Consider the following 18485-nt stretch of genomic DNA (forward strand, 5'->3'; position numbering starts at 1 on the left):
CTCAATTTATTTTTACATTATTGAGGTCGCATACAAAGTGAAAAAAAACATGTTTGGGTCCAATTTTTCCTGTTACAATCTCGATGTAGAAAGCAGAAAACACAACAGGAAGTGTTGCATTTAAAACCTGTTTCCCTGTGGTTTCACTTCTGAAAAACAAGCTTCCTGATCAGAACTTAGTCACCGAGTTTCAAGGTCTTTTTTTTCAATCTTAGTCACCGAGTTTCAAGGTCTTTTTCAACAACGCATATATTAACAATATCTAAGGTCATGTTTGTTTTATCTATATTACTGATACTTGTAATATTCAACAGAGACCACAGTAGCTTATCCTGGCCTATCACCTTAGCTTCATTTAAACGTATTTGATTACAAAATGTATTACAGTTTGGTTAGTCAATGCCACATAAACCAACTTCACCGATTTTCTTTTTTTATTTGTTTTCCCCACATACATAGAATATCGTACTTTTGACTTTTTCATGTTACACAGGTCAGAAAAAGAGAAGTCGAATAATAAAACAGAAGCACAGAGAGGATGATGATCATCAGCATCAGCAAGACAAGGTCATTTGCAGTAAAGAATGATGCAGTGATTGGATAAAATTATTTCACATCATTGTGAAGAAACATATATTTCTAGTTTAATTTCTCATCGCAAAATCTGTATTATTTTTAAGGTGTAACACTTGTGGATGTGTTTTTCTTTGCTTTTTCTTTTTATTGGAGTCGGCTCTAACGGAACTGAAGTGGACTCACACGCAGACCAATCACATCTTTGCCGATCTCTGTCACCTGAAAGTGATAGAAGGACACAAAAATGGAATGAGTGATCATAACTATAAAAATGCTGTTTTCTTATTTAATTCAAATAACCTACATTTTAAAAATATTAAATAAAGGTAAATCTTAATTATTACTAACATTTTCAATAATTTATAATAACATTAATAATACAACAAAACATGTTTATCCACCCACCCACCCACCCACCCACCCACCCATCTTCAACCGCTTATCCGGGGCCTGGTCGCGGGGGCAACAGTCTGGGGGGGGACCCCCAGACTTCCCTCTCCCTCGACACTTCCTCCAGCTCTTCTGGGGGGACCCCAAGGCGTTCCCGGGCCAGCCGAGCGACGTAGTCGCTCCCGCGTGTCCTAGGGCTTCCCCTGGGTCTCTTCCCAGAGGGACGGCCCCCGAGCACCTCCCGCGGGAGGCGTCCGGGGGGCAGGCGATGTAAATGCCCAAGAACAAAACATGTTTATATTAAAGGTATTATTTTATTACCTGTGTGACCCTGCAGATCTGGCCTTTGTATGTGGGACAGTAGCAGGCCCCGGAGAGAGGGCACTTTTCAACTGGGCGTCCACGGTACAGGGGGACATAAGAGGCTGCGCACAGGTCAAAGGGGTTGTGGGGGTCGTAGTTCAGCTGGTGGGCATCTGTCAGTGTCTTCTCACAAGCAGCCAGGATTTTGCGGGTCTAGAAAGCAGACAGACATCAATGTGAAATTAAGAACTTTTTTTTAGTTATTTTTTTAAAATTCTGTTTGATGCAAAAAATATATACCTGCTGAGCAACATCGGGCTTAGGTCCCAGCTCCAGCAGACGTCTTGCAAACCCAGCAGCCGTCTTGAAGTTACGCAGTTTGAAGAAAAGGTTCAGAGCTGTGCGCAGCACCAGCACCATGTGGACAGGCTGGAGGTTGCAGTGAGTGAAATACGCAGCCATCTGCCAGGACAAACACACAAACATCATGAATTATGATCTAGAGCAGAGGTTTTAGGTGGTGTTTGATCAGTGTGTAACGGTGTGACATTCAAAGACTGCTGTTTACCTCACACAGCCTCTTCTGGTGCTCCAGTGTGTCCTTTGGAAGCTTCTTCCTCTCGCTCTCCATGGTCAGTCCTACAATATACTCTCTGCAAATCGTGATCAGCTGCTGAGCCTAGAACAAACAAATCATATTGACAGTGGTGATCAGGCACATTTAATCATCAGATGTCAAGATGCACATCAGTAAATACATATGTTAACAATCCTGCTCTGTGCTCACCTCTGCAATCTCCTGCTTGTTATCAACCACCAGCAGAGGCACAGACAGCAGGATGGCTCTGAAACGCTCCACAGCGTCCTCAAAACGCCCCGCGGTGGTCAGCTGGTAGCACTGCTGTAGTCGGGAGATGAGATCAGAGAGACGCAGGCCCACAGCAGGCAGGCCCTGTTTGGCACCACAGTCCTGAAAAAAAAATTACAATATTATCAGAAATGGTATGTAAGACAGAAAAACATGACCATGTGGATAAAAGGTTTTCTTTAATAAGGTTAAGGCTCTACAGCCTTTGATGGACAATACCTTCCAGTTCCTCTGGGGCTGACTGCGCAAGCAGGGCAGTGACGGCAGCCCGAGGTAACAGGTACGGCCTCTGGACAGCGTCTGCATGAAGAGCGACTTGTACGGCCCAAAGTTCACCACGCCTACCTGGTCGTGCAGCAGCTGTGGAAGAAAAGGGTGAAAGTAAAATGTTAATCTATGGTTTAAGATGATTTTATATTAATGTCTGAAATCAAGCCTTTTTAAACGCACTCTCATAGCAGTTTCGAAGGAGCCAGCCAGCATGTGGTCAGCAGGCAGCTGGGAGTTGTTGCACCACATCTGGGTTGGACTCATGCCCTTGGTTGGTGGGACAAAGAAGCCGTCCTCTGTTCCTCCACCTGCAGCCGGCATGTCCTGATGGTTGGAAATGGAAAAAAAAAACTGTATATAATATAGTATTCTTAAGACTAGTATGATGAATAAAGAATAGCAAGAATAAAGTATAAAACATGGCAAATATTTTTAAATCAAAGAAGATTGAGAAGTTTCTCTCACCAGCTCTGGAGGAAGGTCCAGGTCCTCCTCCACTTCCCAGCCTCCTCCCTCCTCCTTCGCGATACCTTCTTCCCCAAATCCATCTTGGGCATCCATGAAACCATCTGCCACAAACAATCATTTATTTATATAACCCTAACAATCAGGACAACGATACAATGTGAGATCTCTTTTAGTTTCATTTACCCTCATCCAGCTGCAGTTCGGCATCATCTCCCCAGCCCTCACCACCAGGGGCGTCCATGTCCAGATCGGCAGCCATCTGACCGGCTTTACCTACAAAGGTTCCATGGTAAGTATCTTAATAATCGTTTTTGAAAACTGTATCATGTAAACAGTGGCTGTCCTTAAACATGTATAACATGTATATGTACTGTTCAATGTTGAAGATTCACCTTTAGCTGAGATGGCTCCTTCAAAGAAGCCTTTCGATACAGTGAGCAGAGGCCAGTTGGTGTCCAGAGGGTTGATGGGTGGAGGAGGCTGCAGCAGCTGTGCATTTGGATCCACCTCAGGAATCTACAGAGACCAAATACACATTAAAATCCTCAGAAATACTTACATAATAAAACAGTCAGTGTAAGAAAGGACAGCAAAACTGGCTCCAACTCACCGTCTCCTTTTCAGGGTCAAAGCTCTCCTTCAGTGCCTCAGCTTCTTCATCCAACCCATGAGTTGCAGCCGTCAAATAGGCCAGAGACTCTGAAGGGTAAGAACAACATCTGGTTAGAGTTACTGGTATTTGTTGTCTTGTTTATAAAGGGTAACAAAATCTCTGGATAATTAGGTTGAAATGTGAATATAGTAGATGAAATATTGACTTCAAAACTCACTCTGTCCACAGTTCTTCAAGATGCGGACTCTCTCGCTGACATCTCCCAGGTAAAGTGCGGCCTGGTAGTGACCGCTCATGTCCTTTCTGATCTCAGCTACACAGGGAGAACACAGAACTCAGCGACACAGTACAACATTTGACATGAGACGCACCATCTCTGAGTCTGACACAGGAAGTGACGTTATAATCATTTACCGATCTTCATCATCTTGCGCAGCTTGGCCAAGTTGCCAGTAATGAGATACAGGAAGGTGAGTTTGTCGAAGTTCTTAGTCCTTTGATAGCACATTTCCACCACCTGGTGGTGACCCTGCAGCAGTGCCGCCTCACCCAGTCTCTCCCAGCAGCTGCGCTCATCCAGAGCTTTGGCTGCCTCCAGCGCCACCTGGGAAAATGTAGAGGAATCAATTTAATCATTTTATAGTCGCAACAAAACTGAAAGAACATTTTATCTGTGTTGGGGAATGTGGTGTCTTCTCACCTCGATGTTGCCACACTCCAGGGCCAAACTAAAACGTGTCTTCTCATCTTTGACAAAGTGCAGCGCCACCTCAGGGTATCCCTTCTTCTGCAGGTAGGCAATTATGGACTGACCCACCAGTTTGGCATTACGCACCATGTGGAGAACCTGGAGAATCACAGTAAGAACAAGTTACAACATAAACTTTAAAGTAGAGCACAGAGCACCAGTGGCGTCAGACCCACCTCATCATATTTGCGGTTGACCAGGGCCAGTTTGAAGCGGTACTCTGTTGGGTCGATGGTGAGAACACGTGGCCTACACTCTCTGTCCAGACAGTAAACACTGTTTCCCCTCACACGGGTCACATAGATGGGCAGATCCAGGGTTCGGATGATGCCATGATCACTGCAGGGACAAACAGATGTTTTTTTTATTTTAAGACCTGAACACCTATCTCACCCTAACTGTGGGCTGACCTCTAATTTTAGTTTATTACAACACAACAAGATCCAAAGATGATTGATGAAATGCTTGATAATTGCAGTGTAATTAAACACAGATCAGTTTGGATAAAGAAATGTACCCAGAGGTGAGGGCATATTTGATGTGGTTGGAGGTGGTGTAGATGAAGACTCCACTCTCATCCCAGGCTCCACTCTTCACTCTGATGTTCTCATGAATGTTACAGAGACTCTCCCACTTACGGTTACAGATCATGATGGCTGTGAAACCAAGGTCAGATTAGTGAGATTATTCACTCAGAGGCATCAGCGTCTCATCCATCTTTTTTTTTTTTTTAAACTCACCGTGTTTAGCCAGCAGAGCCACGTGGCTAGTGTCGGCACTCCACACCACGTACTTGACCTTGGCGATTTTGACGGTGGCCAGAGAGCGTTTCTGCTGCACGTCGAACAGCGTGACGCTGTCGGCATCCCGCAGCAACAGTGAGCCTGTTCCTGCGTAGAAGATTTCCTCACAGTTCGGCACCTGGACTTTCTTCACTATTTCATTCTTCAGGTTCTTGATCAACAGCTACAAAGCAGAGGAAAGACAATGAGATGCAGTATAGTAGAACTGAAACAACAAATCCTCAGGGACTTACAGAATGCATCCGATCCAGTACAGCAAACCTGTTGCGAGCCACCCAGACTGCAGTCAGACCAGAGGACCTCTTCCCTTCTGGAGCTGTGAAAAGATAATAATTCTGTGACTCTGCTCTGGATCCATCAACCTTTAAATGGTCAAAAACTTAAAAAAAGGCAAAAACAACACGGACTAATTCTGAGAATCAAAGTTTTATTACCATCAGGGTTCTGAGAGTCACTCTCTTTGGGGATAGAGTACAGGTCGTAGGTGCTGTTTTCCAAGTTTGTCGCCCTCTGCGGGAGGAATACAGTATTGCAATAATTGTAGGCGACGCCCGAGAAGTTTTGTTTTTTTTTTTTAAATATGAGGGACTTACATTGCAGAGCAGGACAGCGTTCTCTGCAGGGTTGTACGACATGCTGAACACTGGGAACTTGGACCCACTAGGACACAATATTTTACAGTACGTTACAAAAGCTTCTTAGAATGGAAACAACAACAGAACTCTATCAGAGACCACAGACACTGTATTTACCTGCGGAGCTGCATGACGGCTGTGTCTTTGCTGCTGTTGAAATCCAGCTGACGGAGGAAACGGTCTTTGACGTAGTAGAGCATGTTTCCGTGCACAGCGTACGCAGGACGCTCACGCTCCAGTTTGAAAACAATCATACCACTGTCATGGCCTAAACATAAGATAAAAAAACAGTTAAATGTAGTTTTGTCCTTTTTTTCAGAACATGTCCCCACCTGATGAATTCAGAGAGGGCCATATGCAGATCACTGATAGAAATCACCTGCAGCAAACAAGTTGAGGTTGGGGTGAGCCCCCAGCACCCAGAAGCGATCGTGGTCCCTGCGGAAGGTCTGCACTCCGGTTCTCTTGGACATGTCCCACACCCTGATGCTTTTGTCCTCAGAGTTGGAGAGAATGAGCTCTTGACGTGGGTGGAAGACGGCGCAGGACACATTGTTGTAGTGACCGCGGCACGTGTCCAACTCCCAGGCCTTGGATTCTGGGGCAGATATTCAGATTTTGTAATGAAGGAAGAACCAGAAAATTAAAGAAGAATTCATGATGACAAAGGCAAACACAAACCTAATAATAGTAATTAAAATAAAACCACTTCAGTGTTTGGATAATGCAGATAGATGAAGCCCATTCATGTTAAATGGTTAAAGAATGACTCACCATTCATTCTCCAGATCTTCACCTGCCTATCATCAGCTCCAGACACGATCAGAGGCATGCTGGGATGGAAGGCTGCCCAGTTGACCCCCCTGTCGTGACCCTGGACAGACAAACATGGTCAATACGGAAACATACACTCCCATTTCAAATAAACGGTGCTAGTGCTACTTGTCCTAGCCATCCAGCCAGCCAACCAGTTGTATTTAGGTTAATTCACAAAAGTTTCCTCTCACCTCAAGAACGTGCTTGACGATGGCATCTGAGGCACCAAATAAGTCGACGCCACTGATGCCCCGCACCTCTGTCTCCACAGCACCAGGAGACAGATTCTTCTTCCTCAGACCTGGAACCAACATTCAGAGCAGCACGTGCAATGAGGGGAGCCATAATCATGTTACACACGAGGGAAATGAAAGAAGACAAATACACTGGAGGTCAATGAAAATATTCCACATTGAAACAGGATCCTGAAGAAAGATAGAGAGATGACATGTGTGGGCGGGGTCATCTGTGGGGCTACTGAACACACACACAAGGCTGGAAAACACCAACACAAATCCTGTTCTCTCAGTCCTGAAAACATGAGTCTGGAAACAATCATAGATGAAGTAGCAGTGCTGTCTTGGTTAGAGAATCATTGACACACAGGGGGTGGGGGGCAAAAGACGGGGTGGAGGGGTCACAATTACTGATGATCTGAACAGAAGAAAAGGACTGATTACTTCCCAGACTCAAATGAAACCAGGACAAAATTAAACAGAGAAAACACAGATTGTGTTTAAGATTCCAACCCATTTAAAAATGTGTGGTGATGGAGCAGCTCCACAGCAGGTCAGGAAAGAAGGAACTAGGAACCTAATGTGCAGGAGTGCATGTTTCTGGGAAGAGCATGGGATAAGGAGGTCGCATGAACATGAGGACTTGGTTGATGGGGAGGGTTTGGTGGTGGGGGGGTGGTTGATGTAAAGATGTGCTCTGATGGGGCATTGGATGTCAGGCGGAAGAGACTTCCGAGAGTTTGTTTTCAAAGACTCTCATGCATGTCTGGACTGTAGAATGACATGCCAAGTTAACAGCTATTGAGGTGGTAAAATTAGTTAGTTAGGTTAGATATAGAGTTACTAACATTGTGGATAAATATGTTATGTTATAGTTTTGGAGGGAAATGTACTGCAAGTAGAGATTAAGATTATTAGAATATACAGAGAATGTTCAAGTATCTAAAAAAATACAGTTTTTGACTATTTACTGGTTATTTTGCATGATGCAATTTTCCCCTAAAAGTGGCATTCCAACCGTTAGTAATGCTCCTTTATGCAAGGTGAACCTAACATTGACTATAAATACAAGTAAATACATCAATGTGTTATCAGGCCAGGTTGTATGGATGCATAAAAACAGGATGTATGGATGCATGTCATGCTCAAGGAGAGGAATGGATAAAAACATTAGTTCTGAGAAGAAGAGTGGACAGACAAAGGAAATCCCAGTCATGAGTAAGATGTGAGACAGTTATTAGTTCAGTGAGTGACAAGACAATCAGATGAAGGACGTCAGTCAAGAGACACTCAATAAAAACATAGTCAAAAGCATGCAGTCACAGAAATCCCCTTCCTTTTTTTCTTTCATTCAGAATGCATATCTGCAGTGTGTATTACTTTAAGAATATCACACTGTCATTGATTCTGATGTCCTGAAAGGAGAGGTGTTTCTGCAAACAGCCCACAGAGATTTGTTCTCTACAAGTCAGAGAGGCAGAGGAAGTGGTGCCACACTTTTTCAATGTGTGGTTCCAGCTTCTTCTTGGCTCTCTTTACCACTTTGCCCCACCCCTCCCAAACTCTACAACTGCCCCAAAACCCAGCCCCTGGTGTCCTTGTCCACCTTCTCCAAGCCCTCACCAGAAATATCCCACACTCGCACAGTCTGGTCCAGACTAGCGGACACCACCAGGTCCTCAGCTGGATGGAACTGGGCACACATCACGTAGTGATTATGGCCGGTCAGAACACTGTGGATAGAGAGCACAAAAAACAGTTATCTTATTTTCTCTCACATTGTCTACATGATTTTTTTAATCAACGTATCACAGATTACATATTAACATATATCCTTACAACTTGTACCTAGTACTGGGAAACAACAAGACAAGGACTAAAACTTAGCCTAATACCAAAAACACCACAGTGAAATTAACGGAACATTTTACCAGACACAAGTCCTGGACTGCCAGTTCCAGATGCGGATGGTCTGGTCATCCGAGGCACTCAGAATCCATGGGTAGTCCTAAAAAAAAACAAGTTTTTGTTTAACTCAGTCATTTACCCATTTTTCGTAAAGAGGCTTAAAAACTTACATGGTGAAAGAAGGTGGTCCGGATATAGTCAAGATGTCCAAGTAGAGTGAAGAGGCAGCGCCTCAGCTTGTAGTTCCACACCTGGAACAAAAAAACAAAAACCAAAAAAATCACAAAATTGAACCATTCGTATTACAGCTTGAATGAGTGTAACAACATACTTAGTGCTTGACATTTCATATGCAACTAAGAGAACATCTGAGCAAAATAAAACCAAATGCAGTCACTTCTCGAGTTTAAATTGCCTTAAATCGGACAAACCTTAATTTTGTAATCGTCACCTCCAGACACAAACAGAGGCTGCTGTTTGTGAAAATCAATTCCTCTGACCGGACCTGATGACCAGAACATCATGTCATTAGAAACAGAAAATCAATGTCAAATACTTTATTTTATTTTTCTCCCACATAAACAACACCAGTGCCTCACCGTCATGTTCATCAAACTTGTCAATTAGTGTGCACATCCGGTAATCCCACAGCTGGATGACTCCGTTGTGTAAACTTGCCAGAACCCATGGCCTTTTCGGATGGAAACTTAGACCTGAAATAACCAACAGTTATTTTTTTGAAGCATCATCTTCATAATGAACACGCGACGTTCTTTCACCAATCTTTAAAGAGATCATAAATGCAAGTATTTTGCAGGTTTATTACGCTAGATCGGCTAACAGGCCAATCTCACAGTCATAGTCACTGAATGAGAAGTAAATGGTGACATTGCAATTGATAAAGTAGTACGCAATATAATAGTGCAATGGATTATATTGTATTTAAATGTAAAGACACATTTGAAAAACAGAATAAATGCCTTAGACAAATAACGTCACCCGGCTACCGTTAGCTTTGCTGCTAAGCACAGCAGGTTTGTGACTTACCTTTTACACGGGCCGACTTCGTTTCAAACTTAGTTAACATTGTAACTGGATGGTTGTTAACTAAAGGTCCAGTACGAATTTTGTTCCCGTGTTAATTCCACACAAGGCGTAAAAACAAAATGAAATTGTCTGTTAGCAAATGAAGACAGACGGCCTGCCCTCCTTCGCCCACTGAGCTGATTCTCCTCACTTCCTGACACGTAGTCCGTTCTAACTTCCGGTGTTATGCGACGTTTGGTGTCCACGCAGACAGATTGCCATCACCCATCACCCCGTTTGTTTACAGATGTGCACATTACAGTAATTTCACAGTATACATTTAATGTTTAAAGTTTGTACCAAAACTACAGCCTATTGAATCTGACTAAATTAGTTTAATGCAAAAAACATATAAACTGTATGTACAAAAGTCGTTTATTCAAGTTATATTGGACTCCAAAACGCGCAGGTGAACCAGTTTTGTCGGGTAACCTTACGTTGTGTAACACAGCCTTGCTGCGACTCGACGGAAGTAAAATACTGACGCAGAAAGCTCCACGGCGGCGCTACATAGAAATAAACAATATAGAAAATTACCCAAGAGCTGTGGGATTCAAACTGTTTAAAGTTAAAACGTTAACTTTGAATGTTGGAATGAGAGCTGGATGTCACACACTTTAAATTAAATGTTTTGAATGACAGTCCAAAGGTTAAATAACTGTATATAATAACTGTAGATACCTAGTTTTAGGTTAATCAACAAATGTTCTTATGTTTAATTACATTTGTATGCTCTCTAAAAGTCAGCTGGGTTTATTAACATGATGGAACAAGCTGAATCCCAGTATCATCTCACAATTTAGTGCATCACAGTTCCCCACTGCCTCCCAAAAAATTGAGACAGTTCAAATTATCGGAAATTGGAAAAAGCACATATACATTCACAACATTCAACATTTCTTTCAGCATGTCTTTTTATTAATTTTATTTACAAAACTAAATATCAATCAACAGGATGCAATTTTTTAGTGTTGCTAAAAATTATGTTTTGCTTCAAAGGCCCTGGAAGTGGAACAGTTTTTGATCTTCCTTCACCAAGAACACCACGTCCACAGAGGCCTCCTGTCGACCATCTTTTGAATCTGCTCTTATTTCAGTGCTGAGTAAATCCGTTCACATTCTATAACCGTTTATTATACAGGTAAAGATGAGTGATGGGTGTGACATTTCTTGACTTCTCCTTCTGTCTTTCTTTAGCAACAGTGGAAAAATTTTAGCCATTGACAACGGACATAAACCACAAACAAACAAACAAAAAAAAAAAACCGAATCAAGTCCAAGTAGAGGCTCTACAAAAATAATAGACACATCCTTTTCATTGTAATCCGTGATTTGATTATTTTTTACATTTCCTGTAAATTGTCTTTAACCATAACTCTATGTAGAAGGTAAACAGGATACTGGAGGTAAACAACACATCAGTGTTTCCCTCCCCCACATGGGACCTCATACAAAAGATGACACTGCACAATAAAAACAACATGAATCACAAGGGAAGCACCTTTTTAAGGTAACTCTAGAATATAATAACCATCTCACCACAGCAAAGACATCAGGGAGCTAGCATCTCCATTTAGAATCATGGACAGTGTATAAGAACTAATTGTAGCCATAGGGTTGTAAGTGTATTCCAGATGTTCAGACAGAAGTAGCTGCATAGGTTCAGGATCATTTAAAAGATAAACCAATTGATAAAAACAGGATTTTTATCGAACCCCAGGCTTCAAAATCTGTGATTTCTAGGTCCATCTCTTACACACAGTCTATGCTTCCGAACCGTATCTGGGAATGAGAAGTCTAGAAGGTTTGGGGAAGCTGGGCATGTCACAGATATTCCTGGGAATTACATCTCATAATATCATTTTAAATAATTAACATGTGTACAATGTCTTTCACTAGCTACTGTTCCATTAACATAGTATTCACTTAAAGTTATTTATTAAAATTGTTAAATTAACTGTTAATTTGACTCGTGTCAACAAAATTTTGGATGATCTGACAAATACACACACTTTAATCTGAGGTTCTTTGTTGAATGATGGATTTGAAATCAAATTAAAAAGTTAGAGTCCATCAGCCAAAGGCACAGTTTTAACTGTAAGGTGGTTCAATAGATTTTACCCTAATGTAAAAACATATTAAAAATGGGCAGTGGTTTTGTTTTAACTTTGAAGGAAATGGAGCTAAAATGGATTATGACGTCAAACAACAAATGCATACATCGTTCTTTGCTGTTATTTTGTTGTTAAAACACACGTTTGTGGGTGGTGGTTTCAGAGGCCTCTCCCACACTCACACCTTCATCATAACAGAGAACAGTGTTGGCTGCAGGTCACAGTGCTGTGTATGACCACGGCTTCACACGCCGTCTTCACTTCCTTGTTCCATCTTCATTGCTGACACACAAACACAGAGAAGGACCCTCTGGTCTGAGTGTTTTTGGATGAGCTGCATGTCTGCCTCATCACATGACGGAGCATTGATCTGCTGCTCCGGCTCCGGCTCCTGCCCCACCGGGGAGAAAAAGTGACTCCATGTCAAAGTTGAACCCTGGAGGCTGAAGAGGAAAAGGGAAACAATCGTGTTTACCAACATCCAGATCAACCTGACAATACCATCAACACATTATCAAAATTAAAACGTCAGAGTAATAAAACTTACCGTATCACCTGCCAGTTCTTTGGGTGGTTGGCCAAAGTCTTGTAGCTGTAAGAAAAAACCCATTGAAAATCTATCCCATGATATCCTATTTTATTAGCTTTGTTTGAAACACATCAGTTAAAGTATAACTTGAATTAATGATCAAGAAAGTAAAACAGTATCCACCTGTTGCATCAGACCCATGATGCTTTCAAATGAGCCGTCTTTGTCATCTGCTCCGTGTCCTTCCTCCTCAAAGTGTTTGCAGATCTCCCCCATGACTTTGGCTTGTTGTTCGTATCGCTGGTAATCTTCCGCACTGAGGCTCGTCTTGTTGGATTCTAGCCATTCTGGATACTGTGGGTTCAAGACTGGTTTACAAACAGTGGCTGGAAGAAACACAGTGCATCAGCTAGTACTGAAAGAAAAATGCATACTTTGGTGGTGATCTCTTTGAGTGATGGATAAAGTACATCCTTAGAAAGAAGGTTCTTCATTATGGACTGCATGATGGGCAGGATGTTTCCATCATCACCGTCTCCTTCACCGCCCTCCTCCAATCTCAGACCTTCCAGAGTCTTCACAAGGTCGTCACCTGCTAGTCCTGTCGACTGTAAAAAAGAAAAGAAAAAAGAAGGTAAATAAGTAACACTGCTGAACATATGAAAATGAAAATGTTTACCAGCAATACCTGTAAATTATCTGCATTTTTGGCAAGTCCATGCAGGGTTTCTTTAAGACAAGAGGTAAATTCTTGTTGGGAGGCTGTGTCAGTGCCTAAAAAATAGAATAGTATCTATAGGACACAGGAACAGAATGGGTTGACTAATTAAAGTATGTTTTTTTTTTTAAAGAATCAAAGCCCTCACCAACTTTTCCAGCTGCCTCAGATAATTTTTGGAAGTGTTGCAGTAACTCTGGCTCGTCCTGAGCTAGCTCACTCATGGCTTTCTCCCATTCCTCCTTGGCTTCAGCAGCTAACTCCCCTTCAAAGAGGGTTTCAAAGAGTTTTGTGTCCTCAAGCAAGGGCGTCTACATGGGTAAATATAAGAAACATTGTTTTAAAAGCAGAAAGAACAAAAACCAGAAGAATAAAGAATGTGCAAACAGACCTTCTGAGCTCCACTGGTGGCTGAGGAAGAAGCAGCAGCTGGTTCAGGAGCAGCAGAGATTGGTGTTTTGTCAAAGTCATCTAATGCACCTGGAAAAAATAAAAAACAATAAGTAAAATAATGACCATGCACTTTATGCATCTCTAACATTTAAAGTTTTTTTTTTAGTATTTATTATCATTCAGAACACAACGCAACAATATAACACCGTGTTTATTTACTCAGGAGTACACAGAGGGCTGAGCAGACAAGTCGACATTCCTGTCCTTCCAGTAAACTGTGCCCCTCCCCCCCAAATAAATGCACTGAAAGACGTTTAACGACGTAAAACATATACGTGACCAAACCTATTACTAGGAACAAACGGACATAAATGCATATTTGCGACAATGTATCTATATTAGAGGCAGAACTCAGACGTCCCACGAAGACTGAAGCTAACCCCGAACCAGGAGGGCAGATAAGAAGTGAAAAACAAAATGTACGCAAGTCAAAATCATGTCAGTAAATTCCAGGCATGAATTCAATGTCTTACTATCCAATAAGTCGTCCAATTCTGCGTCATGTCCAGCAGAAGACCCTCCTGTCTCGGACGCCATGTTCGCTAACAGTGACAGAGCAGGAGTCCGTAAATTGTGGCAAAATGTCGTAAAAATCAGCCGGTAAGCATCAGCGGACTTTGACAGATTAGAATTAAATAGAAAAACACGTCGAGACACAATATTTATTAATAATTGGTTTGTAGAGGAACAATGAATACAAACGAAAAAAAAATCAATGCCTTTTTTGACAGTTAATCGTTAATCAAAGTTGATTGAGATTCATATAAGAAAAATATAAGTAAGTATATTTTTATTTAAAATAATTTCAAATGTAATTGCTGCTTTTTATTAGCAAGTAACATAATATTATTGTTTATATCGCTCCATTAAACGTTTCAGTCAAATTACATTTTATCATTGGTTGCAATCTGGCTCCCTCTTCTGGCAAACATTAAAATGAGAGGCCAAGTGGTTACATTTTTTAAAAACACTGAACTGAAATGAAATGAAAGCCTATCAGGATTGCTGAAATTAAGATTTAAGAATAAAGCTATAACCATCTCATCTAGTACTTTCTAAATATTTTTTAAGTAACTAAAGCCTTTCCTCAGCCACCTCAGTGAGGTTTTACTCTCATAATAAAAAGAAAAGTGTTTTTCCTTTGTTCTTCAATGTTAGTTAACTTTGAATCACTTGAATTTGAAGTAAATAATTGTCATTGCACTCAATCAGCGTGAGGATTTATTACGTGAGCCATTTTTGTATCTCAGCTGTGACTTTTCAGCAGTCCAGACGTTTGTTTTCCGGCCTCTGGGGTTTAAGCAGAAACACAGCAACAGCTGCTGTAAGTGGTTGGTATCACTCAGACGGTGTGAGCTCATAGCAGTCATTGGAGCTGAACCCACCCAGAATGATTCTGAATGTTTGAGCTAAGTTTTGGATGCCCTGCAGCGTCACACCGCTCCATTAATGTTTCGCTGTGACATTAGTTTCCCTTCCTTCTCGAAACATAGGCAACATCTGCTGATTTATGCTGATTTATGTCCCATCAGTAAAGGACATTACAATTGCGGCTCTGTCCGTGTATTTAAAACTTTGAGTAAATATATATGGTTGTCAGGGGCAACAGCTGCGGGTGCTTAGTAACCCACACAAATAACCTCCGCCTGTGGTGACAGAACCGACAAATATTTATCTCATATGACTCGTATCGATAGAAACACTTCTGATCATGATACAGAGATTCAAAAAAAAAAAAAACAGCAGCTTCTGTGACAGCAGCAGCATCCGTTTAAAAAACCCTAGTGTGTGTGTGTGTGTGTGTGTGTGTGGAAGGTGGACGGGTGTGGAAGCCACAGAATGCAAAGCTGTTAATTTTATAAACCTTGAAACCTTAACTGTTACATTGGGGGTCAAAATGTTTTTTTGCTTTTTTAAAATTGTAAAACCTATTGCAGGGCCGACGGTTCTACCTGTGATACCGGCTACGACTGAACCTCTGAGACTCTTCTGAACACATGGATCGTCTCAGTCACAAATATTATAAAAATGTACCATATGATCTTTTCAGATTTTTAAAGGCTCAGTCATTAAACTAAGTTTAGAATTAGTTGAAGGCCGACTCAAAGTATTGGCAAAGAAAATAAACTTTATCTAAGAAATTAGGTTTGAAATGTTGAGTGATAAAATAGTCACTGAAAAATGAAAAATCTATAGAAGCAGAGAAGCAGTAGTTCTCCAAGAAGACAAACATCTGCTGCACCACACACACTGGGTGTGTTCAGCATCAGGGAAGGAGGGAGAGGAGGAGGAAAAGCCAGACAGATGTGAGGAAAGGTGGTCGGTTCTCTGGACTGGGAGGAGCTGCTCGTTCTCCCATCCCTCCCCCTCTCGCAGAGAAAGTAGTAAACCCAGTCAAGGAGGGTGAGGAGACTCAATCTGTGCGACTGTTGGACATCCTGCAGAGCAGCAGCAGCAGCAGCATTTGGCGGCAGCAACACAAGGTAACAGACTTTCACCCAGAAACCTATAAATCATCCTGGGAGATTTTTGAGATTTGAAGGAAATCTTTTCTTTATTCAGTTAAAACTTGTTGCATCTTTCCTTTACTGCTCTGTTCATGACTAAAGTCTGACAGCAGCTTCATGTGATAGTAGAAAAAAACATTCAATTAAAATACGACTAACAGAAAATCCATACATCACCCGCTTTATTTGACTTTTAATGATTTTTGGCTGTTTTGTTTTTTTAAATTTATTTCTTGACGGATCCGCGTCAAATATGAAAAGGTGAATTTTCTCCTTTAATATATTGGTATTTTGGAGATTACATTGGTGTGTGTGTGTGTGTGTGTGTAGTGGGGCAGGGCGTGGCAGGCTACCACACCCACCCTGACTGCCAATGAATGAAGAAACACGACGTCTTCTTGACTTCCTTATCTCAACTTTAACTTCTGTGATTTTTTTTGTTTTAAATTTTTAAACTAATCAGTGGTTACCACAGAGTCTCTGACCCCACGGTTACCGTGAGTCACAGGAGAGATGCTTCAGAGGAAGAGGAGAGGGAGGAGGGATGTGTGTCAATTAGAGTTGTCACTTTTTGGAAATAAAAAGCAAATTAACGAGAGTGGAGTTTATCCTGAGATCATACTTTTTCTACTTCCCATTTATTCTATTGTCCTCTCTTCTCTTCTCTCCTCTCCTTATCAATATATACAAACTTTACTTTTTTTTTTTTTTACGTCACATGTCAAACCCACATTTTCTTACATGATTGTGCATTTTATACCATGACTTTTCTTCCTCTTTTAATAATGATTCCCCTTCTCTTTAACTAGTTTTTTCCATTCTCTTTCTTCTGACTTTTTATCCTATAATTATGACATTTGTCTTTCCAAACCAAACGTTTTATGTCCTATTTTAACTTTTTATCTGTGATATATTTGTGATAAACTGTTAGCGTAGCCGTCAGTGTGGAGATTCATGAAGTTGCTGATTCGACAACATTGTTTTCCGTGCAAACCAATCGGGTTTCACTCCGTGTTTTAGGCTCTTGGCCCAGGAGCCTAAAACAGGGAGACTCATGGTCTGTCCCGGTGCACACACACACACACACACACACACACACACACACACGTCCACAGACAATAGCAGCGTTCTGTGGGAAAAACACTCAGAGTGGAATTCTGTTGTGCATTTTTCCACAGTTTTAACAAGCCTATTCCTACAGGTACACACACACACACACACACACATACACACACACACACCAACATGGTTCCACCAACAGAGCTCTACTCGTGCATCCACTCATGGATCCCCTCTAAGTGGATTATGGGTAAAATTGAGTTAGATTGACGAAGCGTCCTGACAACCAAACAAGCAGAGCACTCAGCCAAACACACACACACACACACACCAGTTTTCTGAACGTGTGTTTGGATCTGTGTGATTGCACAACAGCGTTGTTGCTTCCTGTTTGCGGTGTTTCAAAGTGAGCATCACAGTGATGTAACAGCACGACTCTGATTCTGAGATGGGGATCTAACGATAGTTGACGAACCATAGGATCGGCAATTTGTTTTTTGAAAGAAGTCTTGTTTGACAGAGGAAACTCAACCGGATTCTTAAATTTAAAACATGGGGCACGGAACAGGTCGACGATTAAAGCTAAAACAATCACCGCAGAACACCAAAGTATGGCTGCAGTTAGGACAATACAGCAGTGCTTTCCAAATTGGGGGGGCGGGGCCCCATTAGAGGTCATGGCGCTACTGCAGTAGGGAGTGCAGGGGGCGCTCTGGTGTCTTTATTTCCTTTGTCAAATGCGAATAGCACTCGTGTAGAAATCACAATGTTTTAATTAAAGAAAAAAAAGTTTGTTTTGAAGGAGTAGCTGAGAAGCTGTCGAAGTGGGAGGGGCTTAAAAAAATAGACCTATCTACCAAAGGGGGCGCTGCAAAAAGAACCACTGCCAATCACAGGCCATGAAAAAAGGAACAGCAGCTAATCCCACTCACATTCACAGCCCCCCCCGGCGGGGAAACACTCCATTGCACTAAGGTTAAACCAGTGATAGGTCTAAATTCCCCCCCCCCCCGTCACCTGACCCCGGTCCAGAGTCTCTGAGAGATGAAACATACTTCAGTCAAAAACGTTTTAAAAAACATTTTCATGTGGCTCACACACTGCACACATCTGCCCCCCCGCCCGCTGAGGCCTTGTTGGCGTTCCTCGTTTTTTATCCCCCCTCCGCCATTTTCTTCTCCCATTTCTTTCCTGACTCGATTCCATATGCAGTACAGTCATGGCGGCGGCGGCGGTGGAGCTGGTGGCGTGATTGATTTTTCCATTACGACCCTGAGCGTACATTTATTTTGAGAGCGTTTACATGAGGTGTAATTGGTGCCCTGACTCTAAAGCTGTAGTGGGCGTATTGAGTATGGGCGGGGGGGGGGGGGGGGGGGGGAGGG

At 42.0% G+C, this 18485-nt stretch overlaps 3 protein-coding genes and 1 long non-coding RNA gene across 5 annotated transcripts in view; 2 read left to right on the plus strand and 2 right to left on the minus strand.

Moving 5' to 3' along the window:
* The first annotated feature begins 60 nt into the window (after window positions 1-60).
* On the plus strand, window positions 61-626 carry LOC112488706 (uncharacterized). The gene is made up of 2 exons (XR_003053070.1): window positions 61-195; window positions 231-626. It is a non-coding gene; the product is annotated as an uncharacterized LOC112488706 (long non-coding RNA).
* On the minus strand, window positions 421-9882 carry copa (COPI coat complex subunit alpha). Its single transcript, XM_008334941.3, has 30 exons — window positions 9682-9882; window positions 9234-9347; window positions 9066-9139; window positions 8805-8885; window positions 8658-8734; window positions 8350-8459; window positions 6682-6791; window positions 6449-6548; window positions 6054-6272; window positions 5792-5942; window positions 5633-5699; window positions 5474-5549; window positions 5273-5355; window positions 4977-5202; window positions 4754-4892; window positions 4413-4575; window positions 4189-4335; window positions 3903-4092; window positions 3706-3801; window positions 3486-3574; window positions 3268-3391; window positions 3059-3148; window positions 2873-2976; window positions 2588-2731; window positions 2357-2497; window positions 2057-2239; window positions 1838-1948; window positions 1570-1731; window positions 1288-1482; window positions 421-795 (listed from the first exon to the last, which is right to left on the minus strand). The coding sequence occupies exons 1-30, from the start codon at window positions 9719-9721 to the stop codon at window positions 736-738; spliced, it is 3666 nt and encodes a 1221-aa protein (XP_008333163.1). The 5' UTR covers window positions 9722-9882; the 3' UTR covers window positions 421-735.
* Window positions 9883-10616: 734 nt separating this feature from the next.
* pex19 (peroxisomal biogenesis factor 19) overlaps window positions 10617-18485 on the minus strand; it is a 14331-nt gene continuing 6462 nt past the window's right edge. The window contains exons 1-8 of one of the 2 annotated variants that reach the window (XM_008334939.3): window positions 14008-14136; window positions 13473-13561; window positions 13230-13392; window positions 13052-13137; window positions 12798-12971; window positions 12547-12717; window positions 12382-12426; window positions 10617-12277 (exon numbers count right to left, since the gene is read on the minus strand). In XM_008334939.3, the coding sequence (XP_008333161.1) occupies window positions 12185-12277; window positions 12382-12426; window positions 12547-12717; window positions 12798-12971; window positions 13052-13137; window positions 13230-13392; window positions 13473-13561; window positions 14008-14071 (885 nt within the window). In that variant the 5' untranslated portion in view covers window positions 14072-14136 and the 3' untranslated portion in view covers window positions 10617-12184. Of the gene's footprint in view, window positions 12278-12381; window positions 12427-12546; window positions 12718-12797; window positions 12972-13051; window positions 13138-13229; window positions 13393-13472; window positions 13562-14007; window positions 14137-18485 lie in introns of those variants that run through there. The other variant, XM_017042563.2, reaches the window with a different exon arrangement.
* The window catches only part of myadmb (myeloid associated differentiation marker b), a 7155-nt gene continuing 4508 nt past the window's right edge, over window positions 15839-18485 (plus strand). Inside the window, exon 1 of the mRNA XM_008334937.3 lies at window positions 15839-16017. The gene's annotated coding sequence lies outside the window, so the exon portion shown is untranslated. The remainder of the gene's footprint in view (window positions 16018-18485) is intronic.

The sequence above is a fragment of the Cynoglossus semilaevis genome, chromosome 20 (assembly GCF_000523025.1).
Source record: "Cynoglossus semilaevis isolate Cse_v1.0 chromosome 20, Cse_v1.0, whole genome shotgun sequence".
Classification (NCBI taxonomy): Eukaryota; Metazoa; Chordata; class Actinopteri; order Pleuronectiformes; family Cynoglossidae; genus Cynoglossus; species Cynoglossus semilaevis.